This window comes from Aegilops tauschii, chromosome 4, assembly GCF_002575655.3.
Source record: "Aegilops tauschii subsp. strangulata cultivar AL8/78 chromosome 4, Aet v6.0, whole genome shotgun sequence".
Lineage (NCBI taxonomy): Eukaryota > Viridiplantae > Streptophyta > Magnoliopsida > Poales > Poaceae > Aegilops > Aegilops tauschii.
Window position 1 is genome coordinate 500,397,375 of NC_053038.3, and position 16,790 is coordinate 500,414,164.

General features: G+C 44.4%; 1 protein-coding gene across 1 annotated transcript; it reads left to right on the forward strand.

The window, feature by feature from the left end:
* Positions 1–4,751: 4,751 nt before the first annotated feature.
* Positions 4,752–15,790, forward strand: LOC109752648 (anthocyanin regulatory Lc protein-like). Its single transcript, XM_020311552.2, has 4 exons — positions 4,752–4,817; positions 4,904–5,026; positions 14,685–15,359; positions 15,533–15,790. The coding sequence occupies exons 1-4, from the start codon at positions 4,752–4,754 to the stop codon at positions 15,746–15,748; spliced, it is 1,080 nt and encodes a 359-aa protein (XP_020167141.2). The 3' UTR covers positions 15,749–15,790.
* The last annotated feature ends 1,000 nt before the right edge of the window (positions 15,791–16,790 follow it).

A 16,790-nucleotide genomic window follows, 5' to 3' on the forward strand; every position in this document is an offset into this window, starting at 1 on the left:
ATTACTTACGTTTTCAAATATCTTATAAAAATAGCTTGTGAAAAATGGGCTGCAATATCTACAGCCCACTTAAACTCCGCATGCGTCTTCGCTAAATATTTATACGGTTATGATCATTAGAGAAGTAAACAGTGTTTATGTTGGAGTGGTTAGCCGGTTGTTTAGGTAACATGTGGTCGCGGGATCAAAACCTGGGTGAAATCTTTTATTTTAATATTGACAGGCGGGGCCCACTAGGCATAGAGAAGAAAAATGCCACGTCCATATGGTCTTTTTTGTTAAAAATATATTTTAGGGATTTTTGAAAAAAACATTCTGCCTGGTTCACAGGCTGACAGCGGACCCCACGTGCCTAGTCAGCACAAAATATGTATACAAAATGGGATATGCACTGTATTTGCACGCCCAAGCCAAGTTTCTGCACCACTTTAATGTACACAGCAACTTCTAGCACCAAAGTGACCATTTACGCCAAGTTCTAGCACCACCGGTGTAATTGACTCCATTGAGAACTACTGGAGTCGATGCCGGCACCACACGGGCCCAGATCCATCCCACAACTCCGATGCGCCCGCCGCGCATCACCACCACCGCATACCATGGCGACAACAATACAACAACGTCATGCAGCCGCAACCCCGGCAACCGCTAAGTATATTTTAGGGATTTTTGAAAAAAACATTCTGCCTGGTTCACGGGCTGACAGCGGACCGCGCATCACCACCACCGCATACCATGGCGACAACAATACAACAACGTCCATATTGACAGGCGGGGCCCACTAGGCATAGAGAAGAAAAATGCCACGTCCATATGGTCTTTTTTGTAAAAATATATTTTAGGGATTTTTGAAAAAAACATTCTGCCTGGTTCACAGGCTGACAGCGGACCCCACGTGCCTAGTCAGCACAAAATATGTATACAAAATGGGATATGCACTGTGTTTGCACGCCCAAGCCAAGTTTCTGCACCACTTTAATGTACACAGCAACTTCTAGCACCAAAGTGACCATTTACGCCAAGTTCTAGCACCACCGGTGTAATTGACTCCATTGAGAACTACTGGAGTCGATGCCGGCACCACACGGGCCCAGATCCATCCCACAACTCCGATGCGCCCGCCGCGCATCACCACCACCGCATACCATGGCGACAACAATACAACAACGTCATGCAGCCGCAACCCCGGCAACCGCTAAGTATATTTTAGGGATTTTTGAAAAAAACATTCTGCCTGGTTCACGGGCTGACAGCGGACCGCGCATCACCACCACCGCATACCATGGCGACAACAGTACAACAACGTCATGCAGCCGCAACCCCGGCAACCGCAATAAAATTGCCACGAACGCGCATTCGTAGTACTAGCAACGGCGAGAGGAAGGCGAGTGGGAGTTTAACTTGTGAGATATTAGGTGAAGATGGAAGAAAGAGTTTTAGTTAGCAAGGAAGTGCTGCCAAACTTGGTAGGGATATTTTACGCTAGGACGATTTTAACACCCAATAAATGGCTTTGCCAACTTGATGGTAAAAAAACTGTTCTTGCTAGAAATCAGAGAAGATAGAAGCAGAAGAAGGAAATTGTGTAGCAGTTCTTATCAGTTTAAATGGAGATAGAAAAGGACTAGAAATGAATAAATTAGAAAATTAATCAAGAAGTGTTCCACTTACTTAATAACCAACACCTGACCACACTTTGAAAGATGAAGAATGAGCGACTATTCTCCTCTATTCCCGATGAAAGCAAAACACTAGCAGAGGACCGTTTATAGAGGGTTCCATTTTGGCTTTTACTCCCATCACGCCCATTTTCTTTAACGATTAAACGTACGCGCATACTATTCCTTATAATTTACAAAAACGTCTGCTTGCTAGCTACAGTATTTCTTTAAAAATGAAATGTTGAGAAACTTCCAAAACTATTACTTCATCTTGTCCTAGCAAGACTACCATCTCCGTGGCGCGAGTTCTTCCGCTAAGTGTAAGCCACTAACTGTTGAAATAAAGGATGGGCTTTAGACTCATCCAACAATTTCTGAAAAACTCTAAGGGCCTATGTGGGTTATACGACTAGGTGGTGAAAATTTTAGTACCACCTCTGATTTGAAAGAAGAGTTGGACCTTTATATAAATAATTCTCTTCTACATGTTGTTGGAGCTTGAGAAGATGAGTGGTTCCCGTGCGCTCCTGCGTCGCCTGCTGGTGGGGACTTATGTTACGGGAGTATCTGTTTTTCGCAAGGTGACTACTGCATCGGTACGGTACGGAGGGAGAGCAAGGTGCTTTTTTGATGCCTAATGTTGCTGTTGGTGCAACAGTGTGAGCACAGTGCCTTGGATAGTTACTCGTCTGCTCAAAAATGTAGCATGGCTTGGATTGTTGGCCCATTTGCATGTATAAATAGCTACTCCCTCTGTTCCGAAATGTAGGTCGTTTAACGATCTGTAGTACAAAATTTCCTAGGCTACGAAATTTCTCGAGTTTCCCATTCTACCCCTCTTCTCGTGCCGACCGACACGTTCCCCTCTCTCTCGCGCGACGCCGCCCACCACTCGCTCCCCTCCACTCGTCTCTCTCTCGCGCGCGACATGCCCTCTCTCTCTCCCTCTCGCCGGCATCTTGCTCCGCACCGCCGCCTAGCTCACCGCTCCCCACGCGCCGCCGCCTAGCTTACCGCTCCCCACGCGCCGCCCTCTCCTACTCCGGCAACGCGGTGCTGGGCGAGGAGTAGATGCAGAAAGCTGCCATTTTTATGCGCCGGCAACACGCTGCTGGGCGAGGAGGACGTGCGCACTGGCGCTAGATCTGAGTGCGCCGGCAGTCGATCTGCTTTGAGGCTTGAAGGAGGCGCTGAACCGGCCCGGGCGTGAAGACGACGGCGTGGGGAGCTGGAGCACGAGCGGGAGGAGCTGGAGCCGCATCTGGATGTCGCCGTGATGATGAGCCGCATCTGGACGTCGTCGTAGATGGCCAGGGCTTTAATCTGGAGCTCATTTAACTTGGCCAGGGCTTAAATCTGGAGCTCCATGGCGTTCCACAAGCGCGGCGGCCAGGCAATACTCCACTTGTACTGCATCAAGGTCTGACCACCGTCTCCTCTTTGATTAACTGAAATCATTTACTGTAGGACTTGCAAGCAGCTGTGCTTGCAAGCAGTAGCCCTTCTCTCTTATTCTCATTTCTCTCATCTCAAGCAGTTAAAAACTTTAATTAATTAAAACTACTTAACACAAAATTAAATGAAACTTTTCAAACAAAAATGATCATATATATATGGACTAAAGTTTCAGTATAGTTCCAAGCACAGTAAAGTTTCAGTAATGTTATGGAGTACTGAATTTTGCAATTTTGGTTCTCTGTAATTTTGCAATATTGCTTGCAGTCAGTATTGCTTTAATCTGTGAAAATTGGAGTAGCATTATTGCTTGCTTTGTAGTGCATTTTTGCTAGGGACCTGATACTCCATAGTCCATAGTAGTGCATTTTTTCTGCAACCTAAACTGGAGTAAACTAGAGTAGGACCTGATACATTTAAGCCATTTGCTAGCACTTCTTGCAGCAGTACAGTAGCATGTGAGCACTTCTTTCAGGAGTATGTTGGAGCTACAAGTAGGACTTACTAGGACGTGCTCTCTTCTTCTTGATAGGACCGTGTACAAGAGCTGCGACTACGACTACGACGACTCCGGACTCCATTCCGAAAGATTGCCACCGAGTAGAGATGCTTGGTGCCACTGTTAACAGCAAGTCGCGGCTCTTACTCATAGCAACTGTTAACAGCAAGTGCTGATCATAGTAAAAGATTAAAGAAACTTGAGGAATGAGTATTTTTTTAATGATGCTTCTTGTGCCATATTTTCCCAGGAATGAGTACTTCAAACGCTGGTAGCATCAGCAGCACCAAAGGGTAGCTTCAGGTTCTCTCCTGGCCATGGAGCCATGGGCTGTGAATATTAAGCACGAAACAGGGGTCTCCTTTCCTCTTAAGCAGAGTAAGTACTCCATTATGATGCAAATTGTTGGAGTATCTTTCTAAAATTTTGAAAAGGAATCAAGACCTACAGTTTTACTCTATTTGGCATTCTTTCTGTATACATACATTTGGCATTCTTGTTCAAATTATCAGTTCAAATTTAGTGATATCTCTGAATTATACTCCATCAGTACTGCCAAATTCAGTTAACTTGTTCACATTATTTGTTGAATTGTCGGCAACAAACATCTGAATCAAATGCAGGCAGCAGCTCCGGTTGAGGAGATGAACCTGGGCCGCAGCCGAGCCCAGCAGCAGGTCGAGGAAGAGCCTCCACCTGGGCATGCACGGGCCAGGAGGAGCTCCTGGACGTGGGAGAGGAGGAGCGCCTGGGCTGGAGGTGGAGGCGCCTGGACCTGGGCGCAGTCGCCGGATGTGGGAGCGCCTGGACCTGAGCGCAGTCGCCGGATGTGGGGGTCCCTGGACCTGGGCGCAGTCGCCGGATGTGGGGGCGCCTGGACCTGGGCGCAGTCGCCGGAGGTGGGGGCGCCTGGGACCTGGGCACAGTCGCCGGATGTGGGAGGAGGTGGCGATGGAGGGCGGAGGTGGGGGTGGAGGGCGAGGGCGGAGGTGGGCGTGGAGCTGGAGGGCTGAAGGTAGAAGACGACGCAGGCTTCAAATTCAAATTGGGGGTAGTACGGTCCTTTTGCACGATTTCACCTGGTCGGAACAAGGTCGCCAGCGACCTACATTTCGGAACGGAGGGAGTAGTTGTTAATGGTGCGAGATTGCTGTCTAGCTCTCTCTTCTTGCTCTGCAGTCTGCACTCTGCACGGAGCTCAAGTAAGCTTTAACTCTGTTTCAGCTGGAATTTCCCACATATTCTTGCATATTTAATTGGCTTCACCTTGCAAGTTGTGTGTATGCAGGAAATAGCAAAGGTGGCTAGTGTGGTGATCAATGGCTGCTCCTTCCGGTCCCGGTCAGGAACCATCGGCGGGGAAGCAGTTCAGCTACCAGCTCGCCGCTGCTGTGAGGAGCATCAACTGGACGTATGCCATTTTCTGGTCCATCTCCACGAGCCCAGCGGGGTAATTACACTTTATATAGTACTCCCTCCATTCTCAAATATAAGTCTTTCTAGAGATTCCAACAAGTGACAACATACGAAGCAAAATGAATGAATCTACGCTCTAAAATATGTCTACATATATCCTTATGTTGTAGTTCATTTGAAATGTCTAAAACAAACTTATATTTAGGAACGGAGGGAGTAGTACTATACGAATATTGTCTTTGGAGGCCTTGCTCCATGGAGCTCGGTTTTGAAAAATTCGAATTTCATCAAATTTCATATTTTCTATGTTTCAAAAAATTCTGAAAAAAAACACAGAAATACATGAAGGCATAACACACATGTGTGTAAATTTTCAGGGGAAAATACGTTCAAATGAGGGCTGTGCAAAAAAGACAAATCAGGGGCTTTTTAACACATGATACTATTCATCCTCCCAATCCATGAATTTGTTTTTTTTTACAGGTCGCATTTCAATGTTTTTCATCCTAAAATTTTACACACATACACATAACATCCTTGTTAACTTGCACAATTTTTTCAGATTGTTTTGAAACCGAAAAGTTTGAACTTTGAATTTTTTTTTTCTTTCAAAAAAAGGCCTCCATGGAGGCTGAGAGCCAAACGTCTGTTCTCAGTACTCCCTCCATTCCAAAATATAGTGCGCCCACGCTTCCCGAGGTCGAACTTTGACCATAAATTTAACGAACGAGACCGACTGCGGCGGGTGAAAATTTTACATAATTAAAAACTTCTTTCGAATACGAATTCACTGATATAATTTTTGCTGCCGCCGCAATCGGTCTTGGTAGTTAAATTTACGGTCAAAGTTGAAGTACGGAGATAGAGGAAGCACTACATTGTGGAATGGAGGGAGTACTATAGTACTACCTCCGTACTATTAAAGTATAAGACGTTTTCAGGTCAAACTAGCTAGCCTGCAAAAATGTCTTATATATCTTGGTACGTTGGAGTATATTTTGGTGAAGCAAATACCCAAGCTAGGTTCCTACTTTTCATGTATCAAGCCCATCGGTTTGTTTTCATTTGTATTGTAGAGTTCTGGCGTGGAAGGAAGGATTCTACAATGGCGAGATAAAGACGAGAAAGATCACCAGCTCAACCAGCAACCTCGTCCTGTAGAGGCAGAGAAGCCAGCAACTGAGGGAGCTCTACGAGTCGCTCTTGTCCGGCGGCAACTCCGACCGCCGGGCAATGCGTCCCGTCGCCTCGCTCTCGCCGGAGGATCTCGGTGACGCTGAGTGGTACTACACCATAAGCATGAGTTACACCTTCCGGCCTGGCCAAGGGTACGTACGATACTCCCTCTGTCCAGATGCGTTAGGCGCCTAACTAAAATTAGGTATTTCCACAACGTGACACAAGTTACTTCGATTACCATACGACCATGATGAAATTGATGGTGGATTTCAACAGTCGTATACTAAAACCGTACACTCAAATGCCAAGTGCACAGACCTATGCAAAACATTTAAATGACGAAACCTCACCATTGCTAAATAAATAAATAAAAATACGAAAAAACTTCCGATCTATTCATCTTCAATCATGGCAGTACAACGAACACCAGAATTAATGAAAATGACATCCAGATCCGTAGACCACCTACCGACAACTACAAGAACTGAAGCTAACCGAAGTCACGCCGCTGTCATCGCCCCTCCCTCGCCAGAGTCGGGCACAACTTGTTGTAGTAGACAGTCGGGAAGTCGTCGTGCTAAGGCCCCATAGGACCAGCGCACCAGAGCAGCAACCGCCGCTGATAAAGAATAACGTAGATCGAAAGGATTCAACCTGAAGACACACGAACGTAGACGAACAACAACCAGATCCGAGAAAATCCACCGAGGATAGATCCGCCGGACACACACCTCCACACGCCCACCAACGATGCTAGATGCATCACCGGAACGGGGGCTAGGCAGGGAGACCTTTATTCCATCTTCAGGGAGCCAGCGCCGTTTCGCATTCCTGAGCAGGACACAAACCCTAACAAAACTCAAAGGAATGACTAACAATGGAGCTCTCCCGCCGGCCCTTGCCATGATCCACCGCGCCCCCATGGCCCTAGGGCCACTGGAGACGAGGCGGACCAGCGGCGGCGCCGGCGAGAGGCACGAATCCTAGCTTTTTGATGAGGAGGAGGCGGTCACCAGTGCTAAATAATTAAATGGACAGAGTTTAGCTACAACAAGTTAAGCAACCAAGCTTTGGGGACTTTAGTCGCTAAACTCTTAACACCTTACCTAAGCACTTATGAATTGGAGAGACCTAATGCACCTGGACGGAATGAGTACCGAAAATGTTTTTTTGATCCTGGAATCCAGTGAGCTTGGATTTTCGAAAAAAAATCTGGAATAAAATTTTCAAGTGTCTCAAAAAACAAATCTGAAAATTATGCATGATAGTGGCTTGTTTAGTCCTGGGGTGGGAACACCCTTTTTTGGCGGGGAAGGGTGGGTACACCCTTATGTACCGTACAACTTGCCTTCTAGTGCATGGGGATCTGAACCATGTGCAAAATTTATTTGCATTGTCAATATAGGATACTGTTCATCATCTAGTGAATCCGTATTTTGTTTCCGACCATAGTTTAGAAAACCTGACTAGTTGCCAAACCATTGAGCATGTCGGTTCAGGTTTTCACCGGTTGGACCGCTGGATCACCAGTTTATTGTCCGGTTTATTACCATAAAATAATATATGTCGAGTAATATATAGATGCTCATATAGTGTAAAACAACGGTGAAATAAAATTACTTCCTTAACCTGGACAACAAAGTAGCAGAGCCAGATTGGTAATTGGGCCTTGGCTAGGCCCTGCCTGATACTCCAGCGACTTGGGAACCACATTTTCGATTTTTTTAAACCAGGGTCGCCACTTGTGGCTTGGTAATCCTCATGACCCTTTTTGTATTCCTACGAACTTCCCAGTTAATCAATAAATAGGCCTTCACCGAAAAAAAAACTTCTCATGAATTCTATAAGAACATTTTTTTCTGGATTTTGTTCTGATTCAAAGGCCTGGTTTATTCACCGGTTTTTCAGAAAACCAGCCGGTTTGACCTGTTTTCTCCAGTCCAATTGTGAAATGGTCTTATTAGCTTAAGAAACCGCCAAGGCCCGTGCTCTAGTTGGGTTTTTTAACTATGTTTCTGATAGAGCTATTTTGTGCTAATCCGTACGATACCCCGTGAATCAAATTGCAGTTCCTGCACCTAGCACCTTTAGTCATTTCCATCATCTTCACTGAAGCTACTAGTCAGAAGGTTCGGTTGTCCCTCTCTCTCACTATTGTAGAACAGGTTAACAATGACGTGCACAAGTTGCCTAGTAGTGGCAGGCATTGATGTGGAGGGTGCCTGCCACTGACCTCCTACCACTGCTAATAGGTGATCAATGGCGGGCAGGGCGCCAACCACATATAGCAGATTTCCTACATGCCATAGGTCTTACAGGTACCACTGTTCGGGCCCCTACGCGACCTCTGCTGAGGGAACCTACAACAATGGTGGTGGATCTAGCAATTGACGTAAATGACACTGCAGCTTCTATCGGAAGCAACATTCCAACTTGTTCCTCCCCATGCCCACCGCACCGACTACGAATCTGCATGTGCCACTTCTCATATCGCCGCTGGCCCACCCCCTACGTCGCTGACTGGCCGCACCCCGACAATAACTCCCTTTCTTTTCTTGTTGATAAGATGTAGTACTCCCTCCGATCCTTTTTACCCTGGGCATAACTCAAATCACGCATACCGAGGAGCACTACGTATCATTGATTTTGGACGAAATTACCCCTGCGTTGGATGGATCGTAACAATCGGGACAGCTGGGAGGCGATAATTACGCGAGTCGGTTATTGGCCACTTCTCCTCGTTTCCTCCCCCACCTCCCGAGTAGTATTTCTCTGCATGGCTGTTATTGGTGCATGCGCTGCATGCGTGGCAGAAGTTAATGCACGCCGAGCAGAGGAATAGGGATAGACCGGAAGAAATCGCTCAGCATCCGGATCGCGCAGACTATACGAAAAAAAATGAGAAAAACTTATGCGCAGACTAAAAGGGATCGGAGGGAGTACAACATATCAAACATCTCCTCCTCCGAGAGGCTTCTCGGAGGTCGGGTCATGAGGCTCCCCTCTGAGGAGTGGATCTGGCGTCGCGTGATGAAGGTCCTTTGTGCGTCGGATCCGATGTCACATGGTGGAGCTCCTCCTGCGAGCGGGGTCTCCTTTGGATGGTGCCTCATGTGACCTCCGACCACCAAGGTGTCGCCGTCAGCTAGATCCACCCACCACAGCCATGGGCGGGTGCAAGCCCTATTGGCTTTTTTGAGTTTTGGATGTACCATCATTGACGGGCTTGAGGATCCATCCTTTTTTCTCATCGCTGACCTTCATCTTCTGACGGGTGTCTCTAGCCGGGTAAGGGAAAACCCATTGCTAGCAGTGCATATGGGACTGCACCGCCTCTTAGCAACCCCAGTCGCTGAGGGAGCACATTTCCTATATACATAATTACATATACATACACACATATTGCATTCTAAGCACATACAAATCGAGATATATTCATCTACGACATAAACAAAATTTGGGCTTCTAAGATTTCATCTATATTACATAGTTTACAACCAACAGAATAATATATCCATTCCATATGCATCATAAATTGCATCTAATGGGAAGTTGTAGAAGTCTAATAGACATAGTTCTAGAAATCTAATAAGTTGCCAACAAATGAAATATGTTTCTTTCTTGGTTACGTCATTGCCTTCGCAATGGGTGGCAAAAGATGAGCAGGCCAATGTCTTTCCAAGACCATAACCCCACAATCAGGATGCGACACCCAAAACATCCAACACCTAGACCCTTGTCAGCTCCATCTTCGGATTTGTCCGGATTATGCTCATGGTAATGTCTGTTTGTATAGCATCATCGAAATAGAAGATCTTCATGGCTATGACATTTCAGCAACACTATACAAAACACTCTTTCAGATAAATGTGTCTCGTACAGTGTGCCAAAACATGGCACTAACGGCGAGATGAAGTAGGTCTCTCCCTAATCTACCTGTTGACACATAAATAAAGAATTTGTTCAGTTTTGTGCTAATAGCACATTCAGTCTTAACAAGTATAATCAGTTGAATCAGACGTTTGGAGATCAAATGTTGGGGTAAAACATAACAGTGCTTTTCTTGGTTACATCGATGCCCTACTCATGGCAAAAATTCTCATAGGAGAACTCAGATCCATCACCAGTAGTTTTGTACAATGTGCCAAACTAGGCTCCATGTTTTTAAAATTCAATTCAACTTAGCAACGCAAGATTCAAAATTTAAAAAACTCATACTTAGTTTAATTTAAGATCAAGGTCATGTGAATGCTACAAAAGCAAGCTGAGGTTTTATTGAATTCATGCTCCAGCCAACTCATCCAAAAGTCCGAGTTGATGGATAGAGGTGGGCAACATATTTCATCACCCCCTCACGTCTAGCCTATTTTAGTCCTTAGACGTGAGATCGATGTAGGCCGTAGTACCGTTTTATATCATACTGCGTTGGCAGGGTCTTGAACTCAAGATCTCTTGGCTCAGATACCATACTGAATTCATGCTCCAGCCAACTCATCTAAAAGTCTGAAGTGATGGACAGAGGTGGGCAATATATTTCAACAGCTTTATTAGGCATACACATGTCAACTTTATGAATAATAGGCTTAGGTATGTACAAAGTTGTGATATATCTGAGTTTGGTCTTTGCAGCATCGCACGAAGCTCAGCAATGAAAGCCAATAGAAATTGGCCCATAGTAGTTGAATGTAAGCTTAAGACCATGCAAATGCTACAAGAGCAAGCTGAGCTTCATCAAGAATGTAGATGGCAAGTTTATAGATAGCATTGTTAGCTACATGTTATGTATAAAGTTGTGATCTATTTATCTAATGAACATGAACTTGGTCTTGTAGCATCACACAATAAAAAAGCCTCAACACTCAGCAATAAACAATCAATTTAAATGGCCTCAGACTTGCATATATAGCATGCATATAGCACTAACTTCTAATGACCGGCGCTAAAATCATGGCCAATGGGCTACATATGACTAAGTCAGAAACCAAATCAAGGGAAAATATCAGGTGGTCCCAAAATGTTATCTCTTCCCCAATGCATTTTTGATGCAACAAAGGCATGTGCTGAAGGAATAACATATGTGAGGACCTTGTGGTGTATATCCTTGAATTAGGCTACGAATTAACCGTATGTAAACAATTGGTCATGCTTTTATAATCAGCCAACAGAAACTAGCGCTTACATTATTTCAGGAAATTTACTCACAGCTGGCAATAGAGTACCTATGCTACCCATATGTAAACAAGATGCTATTTTTATTTATTTAGCTAGTACACAAAAGAATAGCTTAGACCAAGGATGTTGTTCCCTTGAATAGTAAGCACTCTTTCTCCTGCTGGATCATGTAACCACGAACAATGCCTACTTATACAAGTGGTTGCATGTACAAAATTCATTAGGAGACAGACATGCTTACAAATGATAGAAGCAACAAAAATTCTTGGTCCGTCCATTGAAACCGTGGCCAAAAATTATGTCTCGCCTTTCTTCCTTCTTATAATGAAAAGGCAGTGCTCCTACTGGTACCTAAAAAAGCATGAAAATTGGATCACATAACCCCCAAAACTATCCAATTTGGATGACATAACCCCCTCATCTTTAAAACCAAGTTCTTAATCCCCTAAACTATCTTAAACCGGAAAAATCACCCCACCCCCAGCCTCCACTTGAGCGGTATGGGACGGCTGTTTTGCCCAGCGACCGGCCACGTCGGAGAGGGGCTAGTTCGTCCGGTATAAACGAAGCCCCGAGCCGGTTCCAACCAGACCCGTTCCCTGCCCCTGCCCCTTCGCCTCCCTTCTCTTCTCCTCCCTCCCCGATGCAATATTCAGAGGAGAAACAAGAAAAGCAGCATGCTACTGGAGCTTCCATCTACAACCTTTAAAACCTATGCTCTCTGTCCAACTGTCTAAACGCAAGCTTTTCATTCTCTTCTTTCTTGTCCAAACATCATCATGTACATCCTTAATTAACTGTTGCTGGAGAGGTGTGCCTGGTTTATCCAAACACTTGAAGAACAAGCATCCACCAATGCCTCCAATCTTGCAACAAAACAAAGCGGGGTATTCTTTAGAGAACAGAAACTACCAATCAATGGTTGCACTTGTGATTTCTCCATTCCTGTATTGTTATCTCTCCACGAAATCCAACAAGGCATCTTCACATCGCACTCACACTTGAGAATCGGCTTGTACTCATACAGCGGGAAATTGAAAGACCCAAATGACGGCGGTCTCGCCTCATTGAAAAACCCGCGACAAGCACGTGCTTCCTGTGATCATAATCACCATGGTGTGTGGAGGGGAGGAGGAGCAGAAAACCTAGCGGCGTTGGAGGAAGAAAGGAGAAGCATCGGCGGCGGAAGAAAGCAGAAGAAGCGGCGGCTCATTTGGTTGGAACCGGCTCAGGGGCTCGTTTTAAACCGCATGCATTAACCCTGTCCGATGTGGCCACTTGGTGGGCTCAACCCAGGCGCCAAGTAAGCAAAAGAGCCGTCCCATACCACTCAAGTGGAGGCTGGGGAGTGATTTGTCCGGTTTAAGATAGTTTAGGGGATTAAGAACCTGGTTTTAAAGATGAGGCGATTATGTGATCCAAATTGGATAGTCCTGGGGTTTATCTATACATTTTTCAAGTTATTCTTTAGAAAACCAGGTAAATAAAAATAAATAAAAAAGCTAGGATATGCATGCCATGGATATTACCCAACTTAGAATAGGGTTTAGAGTGTAGGCTTAAGGAGTTGGCTTTAATGAAATTAGAACCAAATCCTCAGGCCTAGAGCTTATAACCTATTGTCTTATTATGAGTTTTTCATCATTAGCAAAATACAATTTTCTTGTCAAAGGTATAGAGTCCCTTGGTATTAGTGAGTGAAAATTTTCCTATTCTTGTGGGATTCAGTATCCCATGTCATCTAAATGCTGCATTTTTCTTGTTTCTGCATTTTTAGAATCTTGTGAACCAAAGCGGCCCCAAGAAACAGGTTAATGTTTACTAGCCCAGAGATCCGACTATCCTAGACGGATTTTCCGTACAACCATCAGTGATGTGTCAACCCGTCATCACACAATTATTGTTAGATATACGACATGCAATAGAGATCAAATCAACACAGAGGGACACAAGATTTTAACATGGAAATACCATCCAATGTGAAGGGGAAAAAACACAAGAGACAGTCAGCGAAACTTTATTATATCGGTAGAGGTTACAAACACCGGGGATTTACAACAATGAAGTTATCCCGTGTGGCGGCTTACAAAGGATATATATTCTAGCAGTTACCTAGGTTAATATTGATTCGTACCTCCCATCTCCTCTACGGTTCAAGCCTCCCGGCGACAGGTCTCCGCTCCGCTCCGATAGAAGTTAGCCTTTATATAAATTTGGATCACAACTTAAAACTTACCACATACATGTTTCTATTCCAAACAATCTGAGATGTCTGTCATTTCTAACATATTCGTCCACTTGTCAACAATGGTCCATCAACGATAGCCCAGTGTGTTTCCTTCAAAAAAATGATAGCCCAGTGTGTAGACTATTAGTAACTTGTTAAGGCATAGCCTAGTGGTGGAACGGGACCGATGCCTTCCCACCAAGCCAGGTTCAAGGCATGGTACCTGCGATTTTGGTTTGTTGCACCAATTATACTATAGGGGGCTTCCTTACAGTCTTTCTGTCAAAAAGACATGTTAATTACTCGCCCCCCCGGGGGGGGGGGGTGGTGGGTTCTTTTTACTTTGCATATAAAATTTGTTTGAAGAAAAAATGCATAAAGTTTTTGTATAGAAAATATGAACATGTGTAATACTAAAACTACATAGTTGAAAATACATTTCATGATGCAGCTGACAATATTGATTTCATATTGAGAGTGTTGAATTTTTTAATATAAAGTTAGTCAAACTTTTCAAAGCTTGACTTTGACTAATTTTTATATGTAGACTAAAAAGAAACAGAGGGAGTATAACTCATGTACAAAACACATGCTCATTTTTGTTGGCAAACAAAACATGTTTATCATGACTAGCAGTATGAATTGTTCTTTGCATGAGGATAAGACAAACTACCAAATCAACAGGAGGACAAGTTTTTCCCCTTCATCGGTACATATCCTATAAACCTAAGAGAGTCATCTCGACTAGCTTATTAATCTCAGCATGCAAGCGTGCCACCTCACCATACAAGTATGACTGGGATAGGGCCCATCTCAACATGCAATCATGCAAGGGAAAAGACCCACCACAACATTCACCCATGAATGGAAAAATGTTTTCGATTTAATTATTCTACTTATATTTAGTAAACATTGTTAGAACTATACATAATCAAATATAATAAGTCATATGCATTTTAAATTTTGGTTCTCATGTTTCAACCCAGTTTTCATCAACCAATTCCCGCAGAAACGCGCGAGGTATCCTCTAGTTAATTAAGTGCTACTCACAAAGTGCAATCAATGGACTTGCTAGGTTTTGGAGGACTCGGACATGGTGCATCAGATCGGCACATCTTTCTGGGAGCTTCACTTACCGTCGTTCTCGGCATGCCTGGAGTCAGAGGAGCCAAGCTCCAACCCATCATTAGCAAACGAAACCAGCGAGGCTGGCATCATGTTGAAAGATCTCGATCACAACGCCATTGAGGGGATGATCTCTGAGCTAAGGGAGGTCGAGTGCCTCTCTGACGTCAACCTTGAGCGCGTCACAAAGGATATGGATGAGTTCCACTTCCTCCTCGAGGGGCTGGACAGGTGTGCTCGCGAGGACAACTGGGTCATGGACATGTCCTTTGAGTTCATTTCTTCCCCGCAAATGGTGCCGTCTATGGAGTCCCCATGCACGGAAGATGTGATCGTCACTTTAAGTAGCTCCGTTCAAGGTACTCGACCATCCTGTTTTATAGCCTGGAGGAGGTCACCGGAGTTGAAAGATATGGTTGCGCGGGTCACCGACACCAAGGAGTCACAGAAGTTGCTAAAGAAAATTGTGGCTGGCGGTGCATGGACGAACAATGGTGATGGTGGCAGTATTGCGAGAGCTCAGGAAAGTAACATCAAGACCCATGTCATATCAGAGAGAAGGCGTCGCGAGAGGCTCAACGAGATGTTCATGGTTCTCAAGTCACTGGTCCCATCCATTCACAAGGTAGTAATATTTATTGTGGTATTCCCCGGCCGCCGTATGGAAATATTCAGTTTTATTTATTATATTCCCTTCTAAAAGAATTTTTAGTTATCTTGCACACATTTCTTTTTAGCAAATTGCACCATTTGTTTTTCATACAGTAGCTTTTATTCCTGGATCGTTGTTAACTGCAGGTGGACAAAGCATCAATCCTCCTAGAAACGATAGCTTATCTCAAGGAGCTGGAGCAAAGGGTAAAAGAGCTAGAATCCAACAGGGCAACAATAGAATGGAGGCTCCATGATGTCGTAGGCGGGAAGAAGAATGTCTCAGCTGGATCCAAGAGGAAGGCATTGGAGAGGGAGCATAATGATGGCCAGAGCAACATTGTCAATGTGGCCGAGATGTAGGGATTATCTGTGTCCTACAACTATTTAATCCCATTTGGAAATAGTTATTCACCATGTATGGAATTATTGTTGATGGAGCTATAACTTGAGTAATCTATACATACTCATGGTGTACTTGAGTAAATACTTAATGAAGATTATTGGAATACGGTATCAAAGAATATACAGGAAAGATCACCCGAGTACAAATACTAATTGGAAGGAGCTAGGTTTATTGTTAGACTATAGCCCTGATGAAAATTAACCTACATAACTAAATTGATATTTACTTATGACACATGACTCACACATGTGTGTTCGAGGGCGAAAGCAACATTGTCCAATTACAGATGGATTATACTATGGTTGTTAATATTATCTGGATTATGTTTGAAACACAAGTTTAAACAACTTGAAAAGTCACTTTTGTAAAACACACGCGATATTAGAAAATAGGAGCACAAGGTTAGTCGTAGTGGGGAGTAACTGAAAGTGCTAGTTATCGAATAGAGGGGGGTGAATAGGCGATTTTATGAAAGTCTTCAAAACATGGGAGTTTCGAAGACAAACACTAGAAATGAACCTATTGACATGCAGCGGAAGGTAGAATACACTAGGCAAGCCATAGTTAAGTATTCAATGAAGTGAAAGCACGAAGACTATTAGCAGCTAGGTAGCAAGGGTCAGGATGGAAGATAGTATGAAGCCAAACAACAATAGTTGCCACACAGTGAAGTCAAACAGATAATGCAAGCACAACTTATTTGGGAGAAGTAAGAGATAGAACCAATTGCTTGGTGAGGACAGGGATTTGTTGGACCAGTTCCAGTTGCTGTGACAACTGTACGTCTGGTTAGGGAGGCTGAGATTTAACTCAGAAGACCGCGTCTTCACCTTATTCCCCTTGAGCTAAGGACACTTAGTCCTCGCCCAATCACTCTGGTAAGTCTTCAAGGTAGACTTCCGAACCTTCACAGACTTCGTTCACCGGCAATCCACAATGACTCTTGGATGCTCAGAAAGCGATGCCTAACCGGCAGGAGGATTCACAGTCCTCAACTGT

Excerpts from the sequence above, each read along its gene's own strand:
- LOC109752648 (XM_020311552.2), top strand. The coding sequence starts at position 4,752 with ATGGTGCGAGATTGCTGTCTAGCTCTCTCTTCTTGCTCTGCAGTCTGC. Across the intron at positions 4,818-4,903 it reads GCACTCTGCACGGAGCTCAA|GAAATAGCAAAGGTGGCTAG; the intron begins GTAAGCTTTAAC and ends GTGTGTATGCAG. Across the intron at positions 15,360-15,532 it reads TGGTCCCATCCATTCACAAG|GTGGACAAAGCATCAATCCT; the intron begins GTAGTAATATTT and ends TGTTAACTGCAG.